Source organism: Drosophila virilis, chromosome 3 (genome assembly GCF_030788295.1).
Source record: "Drosophila virilis strain 15010-1051.87 chromosome 3, Dvir_AGI_RSII-ME, whole genome shotgun sequence".
NCBI lineage: Eukaryota > Metazoa > Arthropoda > Insecta > Diptera > Drosophilidae > Drosophila > Drosophila virilis.
In genome coordinates this window covers 11068578-11085570 of record NC_091545.1, presented here as the reverse complement: position 1 = coordinate 11085570, position 16993 = coordinate 11068578, and the positions used below count along the sequence as shown (strand labels likewise).

Sequence of the window (16993 nt, the reverse complement as noted above, 5' to 3'; positions counted from 1 at the left end):
CGTTACAATGTTCCAGCGTCAGCGTCATGTTTTACATGCTGCATCCTGAAGCCTGCTTCGCATTCGCATCGCGCTCAGCTGGATTTCGTTTTCCAGTTGGCACGCACAAAGACAAAGCCCTGAACACATGTCTGCTGTCAAAGCAAATTAGAGACCGCTTAAGGACACCCCGAGTTACCCTCAGCACTTCACTTTACGCCCCTCCCATCCTCCCACGCATATTGCTTAACTGCGTTTCGAATTTATGCGGCTTTAAGGATTCGACACGATTCGTATAAAAACGACTCGTTCGCATAATTTTTTTTGTCGAAACTAGTGCGCAACAAATATTCATTTGGGTTTTTATTTTCCAACCGGACAGCTGCGTGTTCTATCTGCTTAATCTTAAATGCAAATAAAAAGACCAAGCAAATTGTATTTATTTATCGCTTATTTCGTTGCTTTGGCCAGCATCTAAAAAAAGGACAAATATTTGGCCAATGCCACAGCGCCGCAAAGTATGCAAAACAGCTTCGTCTAACACCTTCACTATCATGTGTGTGTGTGCCTGTGTGCGTCTGTGTGAGGGTCATGATGACAATTGTGCAAAAAAGCATTTTACCCAACTGAACGAGCCAAGCAAAGTGGAAAACCAAAGTACCATAAACGTTGTAGACAAATCTTATCAACTACACGCTTACTCCTATATTGTTGTTGTTCTTGTTTTTTTTGTTCGTGTTGTTGTTGTTGTTGTTGTTATTATCCTCTTTACTGCTCGTCCCTTTATAATGTTTCTATGCCGTCTGTAACGTCTAACAATGCCCTCAGCTTTAGTCTCTTTGCCTGCTTGTTTGCACCGGACATGCATCAGGGCTCACTCATTCAGTCATTCACTCACACACTCAAACACTCATTCAGTCATTCAGTGATTCGCCCATTCACTCATTTGCTCATGCATTTATTTGCACATTTATGTACGATCTATCGTTTTCCAGGCATTTGCATGGTCTTTAATACTCTTTACGGTGGGTATATAATACTATTTCCTTTGATAAAACAAAGTATACAAATGAACGACAAGTTTTTTATGTTGATTGAGCTGTTTTCTGATTCTCGCAGTTGAATTATTACAAGACACATATAGTTGCCATAAGGAAAACCATTGGAATATTATTGTTTTTCATACCCTGCACAAGTGGATATTATAATTTTGTCAATAAATAAAGTATATATCTGCTTAAATTTGTCTTTTGTTGTCAAGATATCTTAACCAAACTGGAATTAAATTAGTTTAGTTTAATTAGTTTCCAACTAAAAATAAACAGTCCATAAAATAGTTTCTGCCTTTCAAGTTTCTTATTGCCAAATTGATTTGCAATTCAATTTATATTTTCTGGGATAAAGGGTATTTGAAGTTCGGCACTTTTTTCGTATAGCTATTATTTCTTATTTCTATTGTTGCTGTTGCGCCGCTTTTCGGATATTTACGCTCCATTGTTTGTCGCTCAGCCGGAAGCATAAAATTGTTTGCTAGATAAGAGAGAGACATATCATCGACTAAAATGTTTTTCCTGTCCCAAGCTCACGCCCCCCTCGCCCCCTTCAACGGTCTCTCTTATTTCTTATTCCCAGCCTCTCTTTTTGCCTGGCTAAAACAATGAGTATTTTGTGATAGTTTTTGTTTTAGCAATTCTTTTTATTGCGCCTGTAAAGTGTTGCCTATAAGCCAGCTTATACATATATGTGCTTGGATGTGTCTGTGTGAGCTTGTGTGTCTGTGTATGTGTATTGGTTAACCATGGCTACAGCTGCAGGACAATTAGAGGAATGCTTTTTTTGCTAGCTATTGCCAATCCCCAAGCAATTGCCTGAAAGGTGAGCGAACACTTTTGGCCATGACACGAACTTCAGACAACTCTTTGCATAACTTTAAATATTTTCTTGCCATTGTTGTTGTTATTTTCGTTGCTGTTTTCATTGTTGTAGCTTAGCGACGCCGTCGTGTCTGGCAGCGCGGCACTCTGAAATTTATGGTTCATTGAATGCGCATGAAAAACAGTCAGACAAACCGTACGGCCCAGGGGCAAGCGGAGGGGGCAGCAGCGACGCGTACCAATTGTGGCAAATTGGTAAAAACAAAAGAATTGAATTCGCGCAACGACAAGAACAACGTTTGCCAAGTGGCGGTGATATTTTTTGAATTTCTTAACTTATGGAAGTATCAAATGAAAAACAACAGCAGCAGCTGCAACAATAACAACAACGACGACAACAACAACAACAGAAACAACCACAACAATAACACGATGAAGTGAAACTGACGTTGCATAAATAGAAATATTTGTTGTCTTTGTGGTTGTTGAGACCTTGTTGCAGTGACAAACATAACACGAATAATTTGCCAAAGGGCAAATAACGCAATAAACCAAAACGTGCCACACAGCAAAGCGCAGAAAATGCATCGAAAAATATAAACAAAATATGTATATAATGTAAATAAAGTTGTGGCATTTTAAGTGTGCATATGCCAAAGAAATGGATTCTTAACGTGCTTTGTGGCACAGCTTCTTTGAGTTCGTGGCACGAATATAGGTAAGGTTTAGTTAGGTGCCTTTGTGGTATGACCCCGCCCGCAGCAGATGATGATTAGGGATTTTCTCTGTTAGTACGAAATAAAGCTGTCCTACATATCTAAGAATGTGTGCGAACCCAGACATTTGTATACTCATATTTGCTTTATTCCCTTTCAAATGCGTTATACGCACGCTGCGGCCGCTTGCATTCAAGTTATGCTTTCCAGCTAAAATGGTTGAATTGCACCATTGAAAAGTTCTTGAATGCTATTCGGAATTCTGATTGAAGTATTCAAAAATCATAGCAGAGAACGGAGAAAACACTTAGTGGCCTGTAATAAGCTTATGATGGTAGAGTATCCAGCCCACTTGGCCCCTTGCTGCAGTCCAACTGCGAATTCACAACACAATATGAAATTTCCTGGGAAAGTGCTGCGCACTGTGCTCGCTTTTGATATCAATATAAGTGAAGGACTTGCAATAAATAAATAACTCTAACGAAGCAGCAGTAACGACAATAATAGCAGAAACAACAACAACAACAACAATGAAACTCATAACGAAGGCAACAACTTTTGCTCAACAAAATGTCCGGTTAGAAGTTGTTCAGACGCAACTGAAAAGTCTTTTATTTTCGGGTGAAAACTCTATTTCAGTTTGCATTTGTTTATTTATTTATTTTTATTATTTGTTATTCATTTATATGCTTTTACTTTGCGCGCTCATTTCGCGACTGATGCTGGCTGTGGATGATGGGCGAGGGGGAGGGGTAGGAGCGCGTTCCGCTTTGTGCTGTGGCAGCCATTTTGTAAGGGGCGCCTTAGGTTATGCTACAGAACATTTGTCGCAGCCACTGTCGTAGCCAGTGTCGCAGCTGCTGGGGCAATTAAATAAGGCAAACGTAAATAAATTTAATTATTTTTACAATTTACTGCAGAGCCGCACATAGCCCGGCAAAAGTCAGCAAAGAAAAACAATCAACATTTCCAAGTTTTCCAACAGCAGCCTTTAAGCGATATAAGTCTGTTTGTGTCTCTCTGTGTGTGGGTGTGTGTGTGTATGGGTGTTAAATGAAAAACTACCAATACATATCAAATTAAATGAAATGCGATCATATCAGTTAACAAGAAAGTCACAAACGCTCCCAACTAATTGAATTCTGCTATAAAAAACAGAATTGCGAAACTCAGTTCAAAGCGCTGCTGGCGACATGTATATACGTGTGTTTGTGTGTGTGTGCAAGTGTGTATTTTGCGAGTGTATATATAAGCTCGCGGCTAACTGTAAGCACGCGTGCTTATAACCATGTCTAGCACGTGTCAGTTCAATTAAATGCGGCAATAAGCAAACGCAGATCAAAGTCAAAAACAATTCAACACAAAATGTCAATAAGAAACAAAGTATTCGTAACGCAAATTAAATTTGAGTGAAGTCAATTGACAATCGCAACAAAAACAATGCAAAGGCACAACCAGACGATACCCAGTAAAGCAATCAATAATGCAGACTTAAGTGATATAGAAAGCATAAGGAAAGTCCATGTTGTGCATAACATTAATATGCAAAAGTAAAGACACAAATATACCTCATTCGACAAACAACTTAAGGGTATTTAAATTGCCATAAAATATGCCACAGTATATAAATGCTATTTTTATTCGATATTGCGCTTAACTTTTCAGCTTTATTGCAGACTTCAGACCAGGCAAGTTTTTAAGTGGCCACAAAAACAACAACAACAAGAACAACAACAAGCAACAACAGAAAAAGCAACATTCAACATCAAAATTAATAAAGCGAAACTTTATTCGCAACTGCAAATCAAGTAACTAACTCAGCCAAAGCATTATGGCCAAATTACTTTTTATGAGTTCATTTCCTTTTCAATACGAAAAAAAATTCTGCCCAAAATAAAAAAAAACTCTATAAGAAACGTGAAAACAGCCAAAAAAAATAAAACATAAACAAAAAAGAAAATAAAAATGAAAGTAGAGAAAAAATATATTTGCCATTTTCTCGCAAATAAAAAGCCACTCACATCAATGAATCGACGAAAGTTGAGTGCAGAGCGAACGCAACTCGAAACAAAACTTGAGCCGCGCCAAGTGGTTGAGCGGGTGGTGAGTGGGTCGACAAGTTGGTCAGTGGCTCAGTTGCACAGTGGCTCAAATGGGTTGGCAGCATCAGCAAATTGCGGTCTCCAGGCTGTCAAGTACCTGATGATGTTTAGCTAAGCTGCCCGAGCGGCTGCCGCGATGGTGGCCAATGATGAAATTACAACATTAGCAAACTAATCGCAACCACTTTAGATGCCAGCAACGTTTCCACCATGTCTGCCTGCCCGCCCGGCAAACTGCCTCTTTGCAGGAGGCAATATAAATGTCTGGACTCTTTACTGGCGCTGACGAATGAAAAGCAAACAAACAACTGGGCAAAGTTGGGAAACGTGTGTTCCTAGCTCTGGTTTACAGCGGCAATTGAGAAGAAGTAAGAATATTGCAATCGGTAGCCGACTGCGTAATACTCGCTCACAGTTCAACACCAGCTATAAACAGGCTACGCATGAAATTGATTAAGAGACATTGATTTTCTGATTTACTCAATCTTGATTCCAAATTCGTCAACTGTAGCAAATACAGATATAAGCGACCTATCACACATCCTTCCAAGGGAAAGGGCATGACAAAAAACCAATATGCTCGCTTTCACTTTGTCGATAAAAGCCAAGCTGATGAAAATAAAGCAATTTCGAGAGGTGCGCGTGAGCCGAACGAAATGAAAAGAAATGAAATGAAATTCATCAATAAATTTCCGTAGGATCAATGCGTACTCGATGCCATAAATAGCCATGAGCAGGCATTACATATTACCATCTGCTGCTCAGGGTAGATTTAGCTGCGGAAATTGTTTGTATACAGTAAACATTGCAGCGGAAATGCTTTGCTTAATACGCATACAACAACAGCAGCAGCAGCAGCAGATGAGGGGAATAGGCGAGTTCAGAGAGTAGGCGCTTTGTGAAACAATTCACAATCGACCATCGCTCGAATTCACGCTGCTGAAAATGAAGTGAATGTACCTTCAACAGCTTTCTCTGTGCTGTACAATTGAGACTCATGAGGCAGCCGATAAAGTGCACTCATGAGAATTCTCAGCCAGCAGACAACAGTCAAAAAAAAAAAAATAACCCTCCCAAAGAATGCGTTCGTGTGTGTTTGTTTGTGTGGGTGCGTGAGCGCTTTGCTCACGTAGCCAGGCACTAAACGCCATTCCAATAAACACAAAAATGCGTAATCACTGCTCATCAATTGGCGGCAGGTACACTGCGAAAAATAATCGAGTGAGAATGCTTATATCTATGGATTTTACCAATTTGATTGAATATAAATATTATAAAAGGCAGAAGAGCGATTGTAACAGAGAAAAAATAGATACAATTTGAGAAGGAGAGAGAGTGAGCAAAATATGGCGAGGGAAACAGAGAATGTAACGAGTATGACAGGAAAAAATATGGCGAGAGAGTCAAGGCAAAGCGTGATGAGAAAAACACGGAGAAGAATCCCTCCTGCTAAGCCTAAGCTTAAGTTATAAACTCTAATGAATTTTTCATCTAAACAATAATTAAACTCTCACTTAGGGTTTTGATAAGTTTAAGTGCTTTTTGGCTAAACTACAAAAGAGAGTTAAAAAAAATATTACATAGTTAATATTCATTTTATATTATTTGTAGTAAATGGTATTTAATTATTCTTTTATGTTTCAAGATGCCTGAAAACAACCCTCTTAAGTTTGTTTGTCTTAGAAATTAGCTACATCCGAACTACATCCTTTAATTTTCTTTATGGCTAATCCTGATCAACAGGAGCAGCATTATGTTTAATTGCTGTTCACCGTAAAGTTTGGCCCATAAACATTTTAACTAGGCCTATAAACTGTCTAATAGAGCACATCAAATCGCTTTGCATGATTTACGGCACATTCCTGCCCATTTTTTTCTTGCCATGTAGCATAAAAATGTAGTAAAACCGAGTAGAGACATGCTCCCGCACGGGGATATAAAGCGCTGCAGTAATTGGAGGCAGCACATGTCGAGCAGCAGAGGCAGCTCCCCATTGACGCTTAATCAATACCCAAATCATATCGCACAGGAACAACAATGAGTGCTTAGAGAGGGAGAGAGAGAGGGTGGGCGAGAGATAGATAGAGAGAGGAATGGAGCAATGCAATATAAATATTTGACGTGTGAGAACGTTTGGCTTTTATGGCTGCCCAAATGGAAGAAGCCGCTGGAGGGGCAGCTTGTGTGGCAACCATGGGCAAAGTGAGTTGTTTAGCAGGCGACATAACAATTGCAGATTTAGTGAAATTGCTTTTACCCCCAGCTTGCCACACCCACAACCTACGATAGACGCACAGGAATGTGTGCGTGTAAGTGTGTGCGTTGTTCATGTCATCGTGTTGTAATCAAATGGAACTCGACGCATAATGGCGCAAATTGCGCTTTTATGTAGGCTGTCGAATTGTGTACTCGACGCACTTTGTGCAGCGCATCTGTCAAATGGCTAAATACTCGCCCATGTTCGACCATCTGGAATTGGATACCGCCCACAAATTAGCGCCCAAGTGTTGGTCGACTCCCACATCTGGGCCCCAAATTGAAAATAAAATGCGGCACGTAGAGAGCATCGCATGCGGTTCATTGGTAATTCATTTATGCGCACATTTTCTTTGGCCGTCTGTCAGTAGCGTCTCCGTGCCGCTGCCAGCTGGTCTGCTGCAGGTGTTTCGCATAAGAAATGGCTGCCATCGATGGGGAGCGCCGCATTACACGTAATTTATACTTTTTGGCAGCCACTTTTGCCTCCAGTTGGGCACTGGCAGACCTGGCAGCCCAGGCAGTCACCACGCACGACTTGACGTCATGATAATGTATCGAATTCATTTTCCACTTGTTTTGCTTGCCAGCGGGCACCCACACGTTACCTGGATGTACAGCAGTTCAGGCCCCTGCTTGGGCGCCGCCTGGCCAGCTTGTCTGAGCATTATTTTTTTCTTGTTTTTTTCTCTTTGTTCACGTCTTTCCATGCCAACGTTTTGTTTGGCAAATATCAAAAACGCTTTCGACACATTCCACATTCATACTCAATTACCTACGTGGCAATGCTTCGCCTGGCTGCCGGAGCCGTGCCGCATGCCACCTGGCCACCTGGCCAGCCAGCCACTTGCCAGCGGCACTTCACAGTACTTTTTCATGTTGTGTATACTGAGCATTTATATTTGAAGGCGTATATGGCAGGCTTTCAAGAGAATTGATCTGGCTATGCATTAAATATTTATTACAGGGTATTTTGTAAGTCCATTCACAGTGTTGCCCTCATGCACTCGACGTGAATTGTGCAACTTTTGTTCTGTGCTCTCTGTTTGAGTTCGCCAGCCAACGTTCAATGACTTGGCCAGGCCAAAAAGTTTGTTGCAAATATTTGACCATCGACCGCGCGCAGGCAGGCGCAGCACTCCCAAGCCCCCCACCTCCCCCCCTATGCTTGGGAAGAGGGGTTGTTTGTTGGCTTGTTGCCGAGCGGGTTGGCACGTTTGGTTTACGCTATTCGCCGAATTTCATTCCAATGCATTTATTTATTTGACTTCTTTTTGGACTTTAGGTTGCCTGGACAAATAAAACAAGTTTTATACAAATATGTGCAATTTCTATGCTGCACAGGAGTGTGTGTGTGTGTGTGCATGTGTGTGTGTGTGTGTGTGTGTAGGTTTGTGTATGTGCGCGTACAGTTGACCAACTTGAAAATATTAATATTAAAATTGATTTTATTGAGCGTCGAACAAGTCGTAAATTCGACTTTGTATAATTTGCTGCACACGGCAAATCGCAATCGCATTCAACCAGTCGAACAATAATATATTCAGTCGCCCCTATCCAGAAGCGAATCATAAAAAATAATATTCAGTTTTGCCAGCTCACTAAATCAATCATAATCAGCATAGAAAATTTGCATAGAAATATTGAAAAACATTGCCAGCGAACGCTAATATACATTTCCATTGATTACGAAAAGAAGAGTATGTTGAATGGACAGAGTTAAGGTATATTAACTTGATGAAGCTAATAAAACGAAGGGAATTTGGGGAGAGTTTATGAGCACAACTCGTACATAGACTTGAAGATGATTACATATACTTGCCAGTTAAATAATTGAATAGCAGCTGTTTAACTGCTGTTAGGCAAATATAAACGAGATTTGCATAGGAATGTTTAATTATTTCTATTATTATTCATCTATAAACTGGCTTCAAACCCGAAAGTTTTGTTGAGAGACTTTAAGTAACAGCTAATTGAAAATATAAATATGATTAAAACAAAAGTTCCACCCTTTAAAATCACTTCCACTTTTTATGATTCTGCAGCTTACATTTTAAGCTGGAAATCATATTTTCTAGCTCCATGCAGTTCCCTGCTAAATATTATTTTTATAAAAAGAAGCTCAACTTAATAAGCTTAAAAAATTATCTTCTTATAATTGCAGGGCATTCAATTATCAATTAGTTTTTCTCGCGCTAGTTCCTTTTCCTACTTATTTTTCGCCCTTTTTTCATGCCACTAAACACACAAATTCACTCAACAAAATTGTCGGCAGCGTCCGCTGATTGATATATTAAGCGATTGATGGCTGGGGCTCCCACTGCGATTAGTTGCGTTAAAAGCGTTGGATGTGCTAATTAAATTGACATTCGCCAGCTGACCTGCTGGGAATCGACGCCTGCCCGCAGCCAGCTGGACATTGTCCGTAAATTGAGCCCATGGTCGCACACCTTTGCTTTTCTAAACGGGGTTTATTGTTTATTTTTGTTGCTTTTTGTTTTTTGTAAATATATTTGAAACTGAGTTGTAATTCAATCGGACTTAAAAACAACCGATGCAAACACAAACAAAAAATGTTGTCAACATCAAGCGGAAGCTGCCGGCGTTGTTGTCAATGTTTGTTTTTGTTGCGCTTTAATTATTTTTATGCCCACCTGGCGCGCCCTTAAGCGGAAATTGCATAGTGTCGCAGCAGTCGGCAGGCCCTTTTCATTTCATTTCATTTTATTTTATTTTAATTGAATTTTGAAATATGTGTTGGGCCATTTTTTTTTTGTATTTTCTCTGTTTTTATGTGCGCTGTAAATGCAATTAATTCGAGCATTTTTTAAATTGTTCCATTGAACCGTTCAAAGCTATTTGCTGCTGTAGTTGCAATAAATTTACCGCACGTTAAGCATAAATCAAATATATTAAGAATCAGCCTTGTGGTTGTTGCAGCTCTTGCTGTTGCCGTGGAAATTGTTAATTAAATAAGTTGTTGTCATTATGCTACAGATATCGGGCCAGGCCTTAATCATGTCCAAAGCTATACTTTTGAGACATTTTAATCGTGTTAGTCCTTTGCAATTTGCATTTGGCTAACTAAGACACAGTTATACGAACAAGGCCATTTGTTAATTTGTTGCAATCAACTGGGAGCACGTGGCGTATGCGCAATTTGCATGCATGTTTTATTGATATGGCCGCACGCCATTTAAGTGCTTTTAAACTTGACTGTCACGAAACATTGTTTATTTTTAACACATTCAAATAAAACCCCAGGCCAAATATGCACATGCTCAATTTCATTGCATCTATGTTTGTTAGCAAATAAAACGTTTTATCATAATTGCCAGGCAAGATATCTCAGATAGAGTCTTTATTGCCTTAGTGCTGTGGGCAAGTGTAAATAATATATTTTTATTTTTCAATTTCTTATCGGTATTCCAGAGTATTCAAAGGATCTACAAAATATGCCCTTTGTCTTACATCCCCCCTTTGTTTTGAGTTAGCATTAAATATTTACTGACTTTCTTTATTCTTCAGCTTGTAGCTTCAATTCGACTAGCTGCTGTAGCAGCTCGAGCAGTTATACAAAAGTTTGCTGCTCGCCTCGCTTCGTCTTACATGTTCTATTTTTCGACTGCAACTTTATCAGATTTGCTTCATTTTGCATGCATGTAATTTGCCATTCGTCTGCATTTGTATCTTGCAGATATTTATATGAATTCGCTTATTTTAACTTACTCAGCATTTTGTATGATGTGCATTCATCCAGTTTGTGCCTTGCAGTTTGCCAACGAGCGCTGGCCGCATGGCGTATACGCAATATTATTTTATTTAATGGAATATGGCATGACCAACAGCTTTTGCGGTAACTTTGGCCCCAAAACTACATCAAAAGTTTTGTGCAAACTAATTGTTAATTGAAACAAAATCCCGTTCATTTGTTGGCGCTGCAGTTGCCAGCTATTCACCGCCCGGCAGCAGCTAGGGGGCCTGCAAAGCATTTGCCGTCAAACAAATGCCAACAATTAACTGTGGCAACAATAAAAGCGAAACTTAACTTAACTAAAGTCTTTGGCCAGCGCTGGCATAAATATGAATACAGTGGAACAAAAGTTGGGCCATACTATGGGCACTTACCGCTCAGGACAATCACAGCGAGTAGCAGCAGCCAGGCCACGCAGATGCTCTGGGCCATATGGAGTGGCATGGCGATGTTGGCGACAGCGGCGGCAGGAACAACAACCGGAAATGCAGTAAGCCTGGTCCTGGCCCGGACCGGAACCTGGGGGCCGCGGCGGTCGGCTGGGCGTAACGGGGAACGCTTTTGTTTTAGCTCTGTCTGTCCGGCTGTCTGACTGTCTGGCTGCTTGCCTGACAGTTTCTATGCTGGCAGCAATAACCAAGTTAGCAGCGTCATCATCAACATCAGAAGCAGCTGCTGCTGCAGCAACGTCATTATCGGTGTCTGCCGGCGCTCTCTCTAATGCTCTTTATTAACTTGGCCAATTGCCAGACGGGCACAAAAGGCAACTCTGTTTTGGCTCCGGGCAGAGTCGTGCGCTGTTTGCCTTTTCTATTGCCCAGCTTCTGTTTTACGCGCGACGCTTGCCTGAAAATATACAGAGAGAGAGGGGGGTCGGGAGAGAGGGTGTAGGAGCAGCAGTTAAGTTCTGTTTAGTGGACTGACATGAAAGTTATTGCTGTGACAAAAATGCTTGAAATGTAGGTGAACAGCAGCTGGCAACGGAGCAACAGAGGCAGCTGCCTCAAAGTCAAATGCACTCATTGGCACGCCTCCGCCACGCTTCCTGCAAAGTGAAAAACCGAAAAACGAAAAGTCCAAAACGGAAATGAGAGCAAAACGATAATGGCGCACGCCGCCTGCATAATGATACAGCCAATGGCCGGTGGTTCCATTGTGGCAGCATTTGGCTTTTATTTTTCTATTACACGATTTTTAGCTCGGCCCGGCACCACCATCCACGCCTCCCTTCCTGCCACAGCAGCAGCAGCTTTGCAATTTAATTTGCCAAAATAGTAACTTATTTTCACTTATCTCGCTTAAAAGCTGCCCTTCGTTCCCTCATGCTAGCCTGTTAAAAGTTTGAAACGTAATTAAGGTAATTGTTAGCTCCCGTTTGCCCCCCTGCTATTTGCACACTGATTATGCACCATAATCATTTTGAATGTGCAGCGGCGCTGGATGATCGATTCGCCGGCATTTATGTCAAAATAATGAGAGTCGGGCATATTTATTACGCATACGCCATTTGATTCTCCTGCCCCTTCGCCCCACAATACGCAACATGTGAACATTTTCAAATTTTGCTTCTCTTTTTTTTTGGATTTATCTAGTACATTTTTCCGGCACTGGCTGCCATTATTTGCCATTTGGCTCGGCAATGGGCATAATTCTAATGCATGGATATTATGTGCTGTCGTCTGTTCATGCAAATTACACCAACTCCCCTCACTGCGTAGCCCCTGCAACCGCCCAGCTAGTCACTGTGCACTGTACTTATTGTTAGGAAACGGAAACGGCGCAGCAAAGCCCAAAAAACGGAATTTTATTATTGTTAGCAATTGGTTTATGTGTGTGTATCTCCCTATTTGTGTGGGTGTGTGTGTGTGGGTGTATGTGTGTGTGGGTGTATGTGTGTATGAGTGTATGCACGGCCTCTGCATGTGTGTATGGGCCAGACTTCAGACTTCGAAAAGCAATTTGCCACGCACTGTCAGTGAAGTTGAACGCGGTGGAACATTTCTAATTTTCAGCTACGAAAAATTTATACAATAAAAAAAGGCATAGCCCAAGGCAAAGTAGAAAAAAAATATATATAATAATAAAAGAGGGCAAAATCAGCCATACAGAAATTTACATAAAATTCAACTCGTATGCATGTAATCTGAAGCAGACACAGATTTGCTTTCATTTCGCCCGTTTTTTCTTTTTTTCTCATTCCCAGAGCAATGCTCCAAAAATACTTTTACGCTGCAAATCAATAAATTGCTTTTATTTTCGTGCGAATTATTTTTTAAGCTAGTCTCGTAAATAGTTGAGAACGCCTTTCAATTTAATTTGTTAAATAAATTTGTTAGGTTTTAGCAGCCGTTGTCATAAAGTTGCATATATTCAATTAATTTTTAATTGACAAATGATATCCCAAATGGGCTTAAGCCTCATTAAGCACAATTCATAAAATTATCATGCTTTTAATATTTTAATAAAAGTAAATAAACAAGTCTATGCAATAAAGCACACAGCTCAAATTAACGGATTAACGCCATATTTACAGCCGGCGAGCGTAAAAAGCTGTTGATAGGCAGCCCAAAAGAGCGTTGCGTATACTTAATCTGTCGAGAGTTCAAAGTGCATTTGGCGTGCCTCTTAACCATTTTGTTGTCTGGCATTTTTGCTTCTTTTATAATTATTCAAAAGCAGGCAACAGCAACAATAACAGCAACAACATAAGCAACAAAATTTATATAACATTATAAAGCAATTTGCAGTAAATCACCAAAGTGCGGCGCGCGCGTGTTTATAAATCACAAGCAGCTCTGTTCGTCGGCAACCCGTGCGGATTCCCAGCACCAAAGAGGCAACGCCCAGCCCAAAACCCGAACGCCCACAGCCCAGTGCTCAATTCTGGGCAACTCTACGCCCGCAAAGGGAACCGGCTGTTGGCAAACCAAAAATCGAAATGAATAATTAATATGTCGCGCCTGCGGACAGACCGGGACAGACTTAGACGCGGCTCCACATGCTTCGCCATCAGAAGGCAGCATCGAAAATGAAAACCAGCAAGAAGAAAAAAAATGTTACTGGTTTGCAGTAATGTAAACAAAACAGCGCCAAAATCCAAAGAGCGAAAAACAAAAGCGCCGCCAAAGCTCATGTGAGGCCCGATGGCGACGAAGCCCAAGCCCAAGCCCAAGTATCCACTTCGCAGCCTGTCGCTGGCTGCCGGCAAAAAAAGGCTCGACGAGATTGACAAATTTGCCACGGCGACAGCAAATGAGAACCGGCGACGATGGCGGCTGCTGAATGAATTTTTCATTTATGACAATGTTTACGTAATTTGACAGTCAAAACAATTTTCGTACTCTATTTTCTGTTCCATGCGCTGATCTTCCGCATGGGCGTACGCAAATGGACTCTCATTTATTTTGCCAGGCAACCGCACCACCCGCTGGTTCTATGCCACAGCAGCAGCAGAAGGAGATATGGCAGAGAGTTTTGGCCTTGCCAATCAGCCAAAGCAACTTTGTTGTCCTTTCTAATCAAATGTGTGAGCGTGGTCTGTGAGTGTGTGATTGTGTGCGTGTGTGTGTGCTGTGTGCATGTGTGTGCAGTCGTGCGCTGCCTTTAAGCCGTTTTAAATGGCCAACGATTTGCCTGAATGTTGTGACATAAAAGTGCAATCTATAGTCCATTTAGTGGGCACAGGATTAGCAGACTTAGCAAGTACGAGTAAGTAGCCACAGCTAGTTGCAACAAGCCGTCCTTTGTGGCCAATTTAAATTGCTTTGCCACCTAAAAAAGAAACCTACTGAATGGCAGCTTAAGAGCCTGGCAAGGTGAGGCAACTGCTGAATGAAAAGAGTGTCTCGTGTGGAATTGGTACTTTAAAAACACAAGGATTTCGCATTCATTTCAATTTGCTCAACATTTGAAGAGCTCAACTCAGATCAAGTTGCAGACGGGGGCAAATTCGTAGTAAATGTTCTTTCTGGACTACAAGCTGCTAAAAACATTAAACGCATTCGATTTATTTACTGGCTGTTTTCTAGATTGATTCTGCATTTAAATGTCATGCATTTTTATAAAAGTCAATTTTTGGAATCTGAACTTTTTATTCAAAAATGTGATATTATCTTTTTAGTAGATATTCGGACTTTTTTTGGAATTATTTCAAAGTTGTATCAATTTTTTGGGCAATACTATTTTGTTCAAGGACTTAACTTTCAATTTTAATTTATTTTAAAATTAACATTTTTCTGAAGGAAACGTAAAGTTTCTGGTATTTTATTTTCATACATTCTTAACTATTTCTTCGACAGTTCTCAGGATCATAAATTAAGCTTAATTGACATACATATTCAAATTTAACGAACCATTCTGCAAATCAATTCGCTTAACCCACTCAACCCGCAGTTTTTCTGTTACAGATTTTGATCCCACATAACTTTTGGCATCCTTTGTCAAAGTTTATGTTAATTTGACCAAATTGGGCGCAGCTCGTAATTGAAACCCAGCGAGAGCAATAATCATGACGATGATCCGGCTGACCTTGACATCGAGTCATTAGTCAAACCAAATGTCAAACAAAGAATAGAAAGATGCGGAAAACGGGTCGGAGAGGGGGGGGAGTGTGGAATAAAGTCTGATGGGGAAAATTATTGTTTTGCTCAATTTGGAGGCGCTTTGTTTGGAGCCCAGTCGCTTCACGGCATATTAAACCACATGAATAAATTACAATTGCAAATAGGCAATTTCCTACACTTCCTTCCCATAGACATTTCCACACTGTGCAGCAACCGCAAATGGGGCGTGGCCAGTAGGTCGGTCGGTCGGTCGGTTGGGCGGTTGGTTGGTCGATTTCTTGTTGTCAACTGTGGAGTCAGTTTGTTGGTCTAAATAACGTCTAATTTGCAATTTTGTTTAATTGTTTGTGGCTTTGGATTCTGACATAATTCGATGCTTGTTGTTTGCTGTTGTTGTTGTGATCTTTGCCACGCCCACTGCGCCTCACTAGTTGTTGTTGTTATCGTTGTTGCTGTTTGTGTTTTGCGTTATTTGCGGTTTTAGTTTGGGTCAACATCAATGAACGTTGGCACGCACGCACACACACATATACCCACACACACACGCACATTGGGGGTCTCTTTGGGTTAGTGGTTTCCGCTCCGGCGGCGTCATCTCTTGCCCCCCGCTGGCCAGCCGCGTGCCTTGCCTAAATTATAATAAAAGGTTTCATTGCGGCCAGTCCAAAATATGCGCGGAGCTTTGCTTTGCCCTTGCTTTGAGCAATTAAACGAATGCCAGCGCGTAGACAAAGGCTGTCCAACAATCCAACCCCTTCCACACTACAAAAACACAGAGCCCCCAATCAATTGGTATTTGGGGCGGGCAGGCGGGAATGTCTGCAAAACTTCCCAATAGTTGCGAGAGTATTAACAAACTGAACTCTTTGCAGTGCGCTGCAAAGTATGCTACGACTTTTGGCCAGCACTGAAAGCCACTCAAGCGCAACTTGAATGGCCATTGTCAATGTACTTTGTCCTCCGCCCGCAGCCCGTTCAGTCGCTTCGGGCACTTCACAAATTAGCTGTACGATTGCCTTGCACTTAGTACACTTCGTTTTCTCGCTGTGTATACTTTTCAAAATTGGCTTTCACACGCCATTAGCATTTAATTGCAACTGCTGATGCCGCTGCTGCTGGTGCTGCTGTTGCAGCCTGCCTTGCCTGGACTGCCTGCCGTGCCCCTGTTGGCCATGTTAACACAAGCGCATTTGCCTAAAACTGCGTACACAGCATGACTTTAACACAGCAGCGACTGTCGTGCAGGGAAAGGGTGGCTCAGTCATTTGAGAAATCAAATATTATTTTTATTGCTGGCATTTAAAGTGCGCACGTGCCATTCGAGCCAGTTAAACTAAATAACCAATTAAAATGCTCTTTTTTTCATAATAATTTCAACATTTGCATAGAAACGAGTTAAAGTCGAAGAAGTCTTTTATAGCATGGGCCTTGAGGAATGCTTTAGAAATGTCTCTATACACCCTAGACATTCATCTGATCGATGTATTTGTAGAAGTATGCTGCCAATTGAATTGGAAAAGGCGTCCCGGCAGCCACTTCAATTGAAAATTGTGTGTGCGTGGCTTAAGGAAAATGTTGCCACCGAGCCATACAATCAAATACAGACTAGACGAATCGCACTCGGCATTGGAATCGGAATCGGAATCGTGGCGGTGGCTTTAGTGATTGTTAGATGACGATGCCTCAAATATCTCCATCAGCATCTCCCGGCTCGGTGCTCCAGTTCCCATTCCCAATGCCACAATTCTCA

General features: G+C 41.2%; 1 protein-coding gene across 4 annotated transcripts in view; it reads right to left on the bottom strand.

Annotated features, from left to right (window-relative positions):
• Positions 1 to 16993, bottom strand: part of dpr6 (defective proboscis extension response 6) — a 92188-nt gene that overhangs the window by 52567 nt on the left and 22628 nt on the right. For all 4 annotated transcript variants that reach the window (XR_004303770.2, XM_015175764.3, XM_032435184.2 and 1 more), the window contains exon 2: positions 11056 to 11527. Coding sequence is in view for 3 of the 4 variants with exons in the window: in XM_015175764.3 (XP_015031250.1) it covers positions 11056 to 11125 (70 nt within the window). In the remaining variant the exon portion in view is untranslated. The remainder of the gene's footprint in view (positions 1 to 11055; positions 11528 to 16993) is intronic.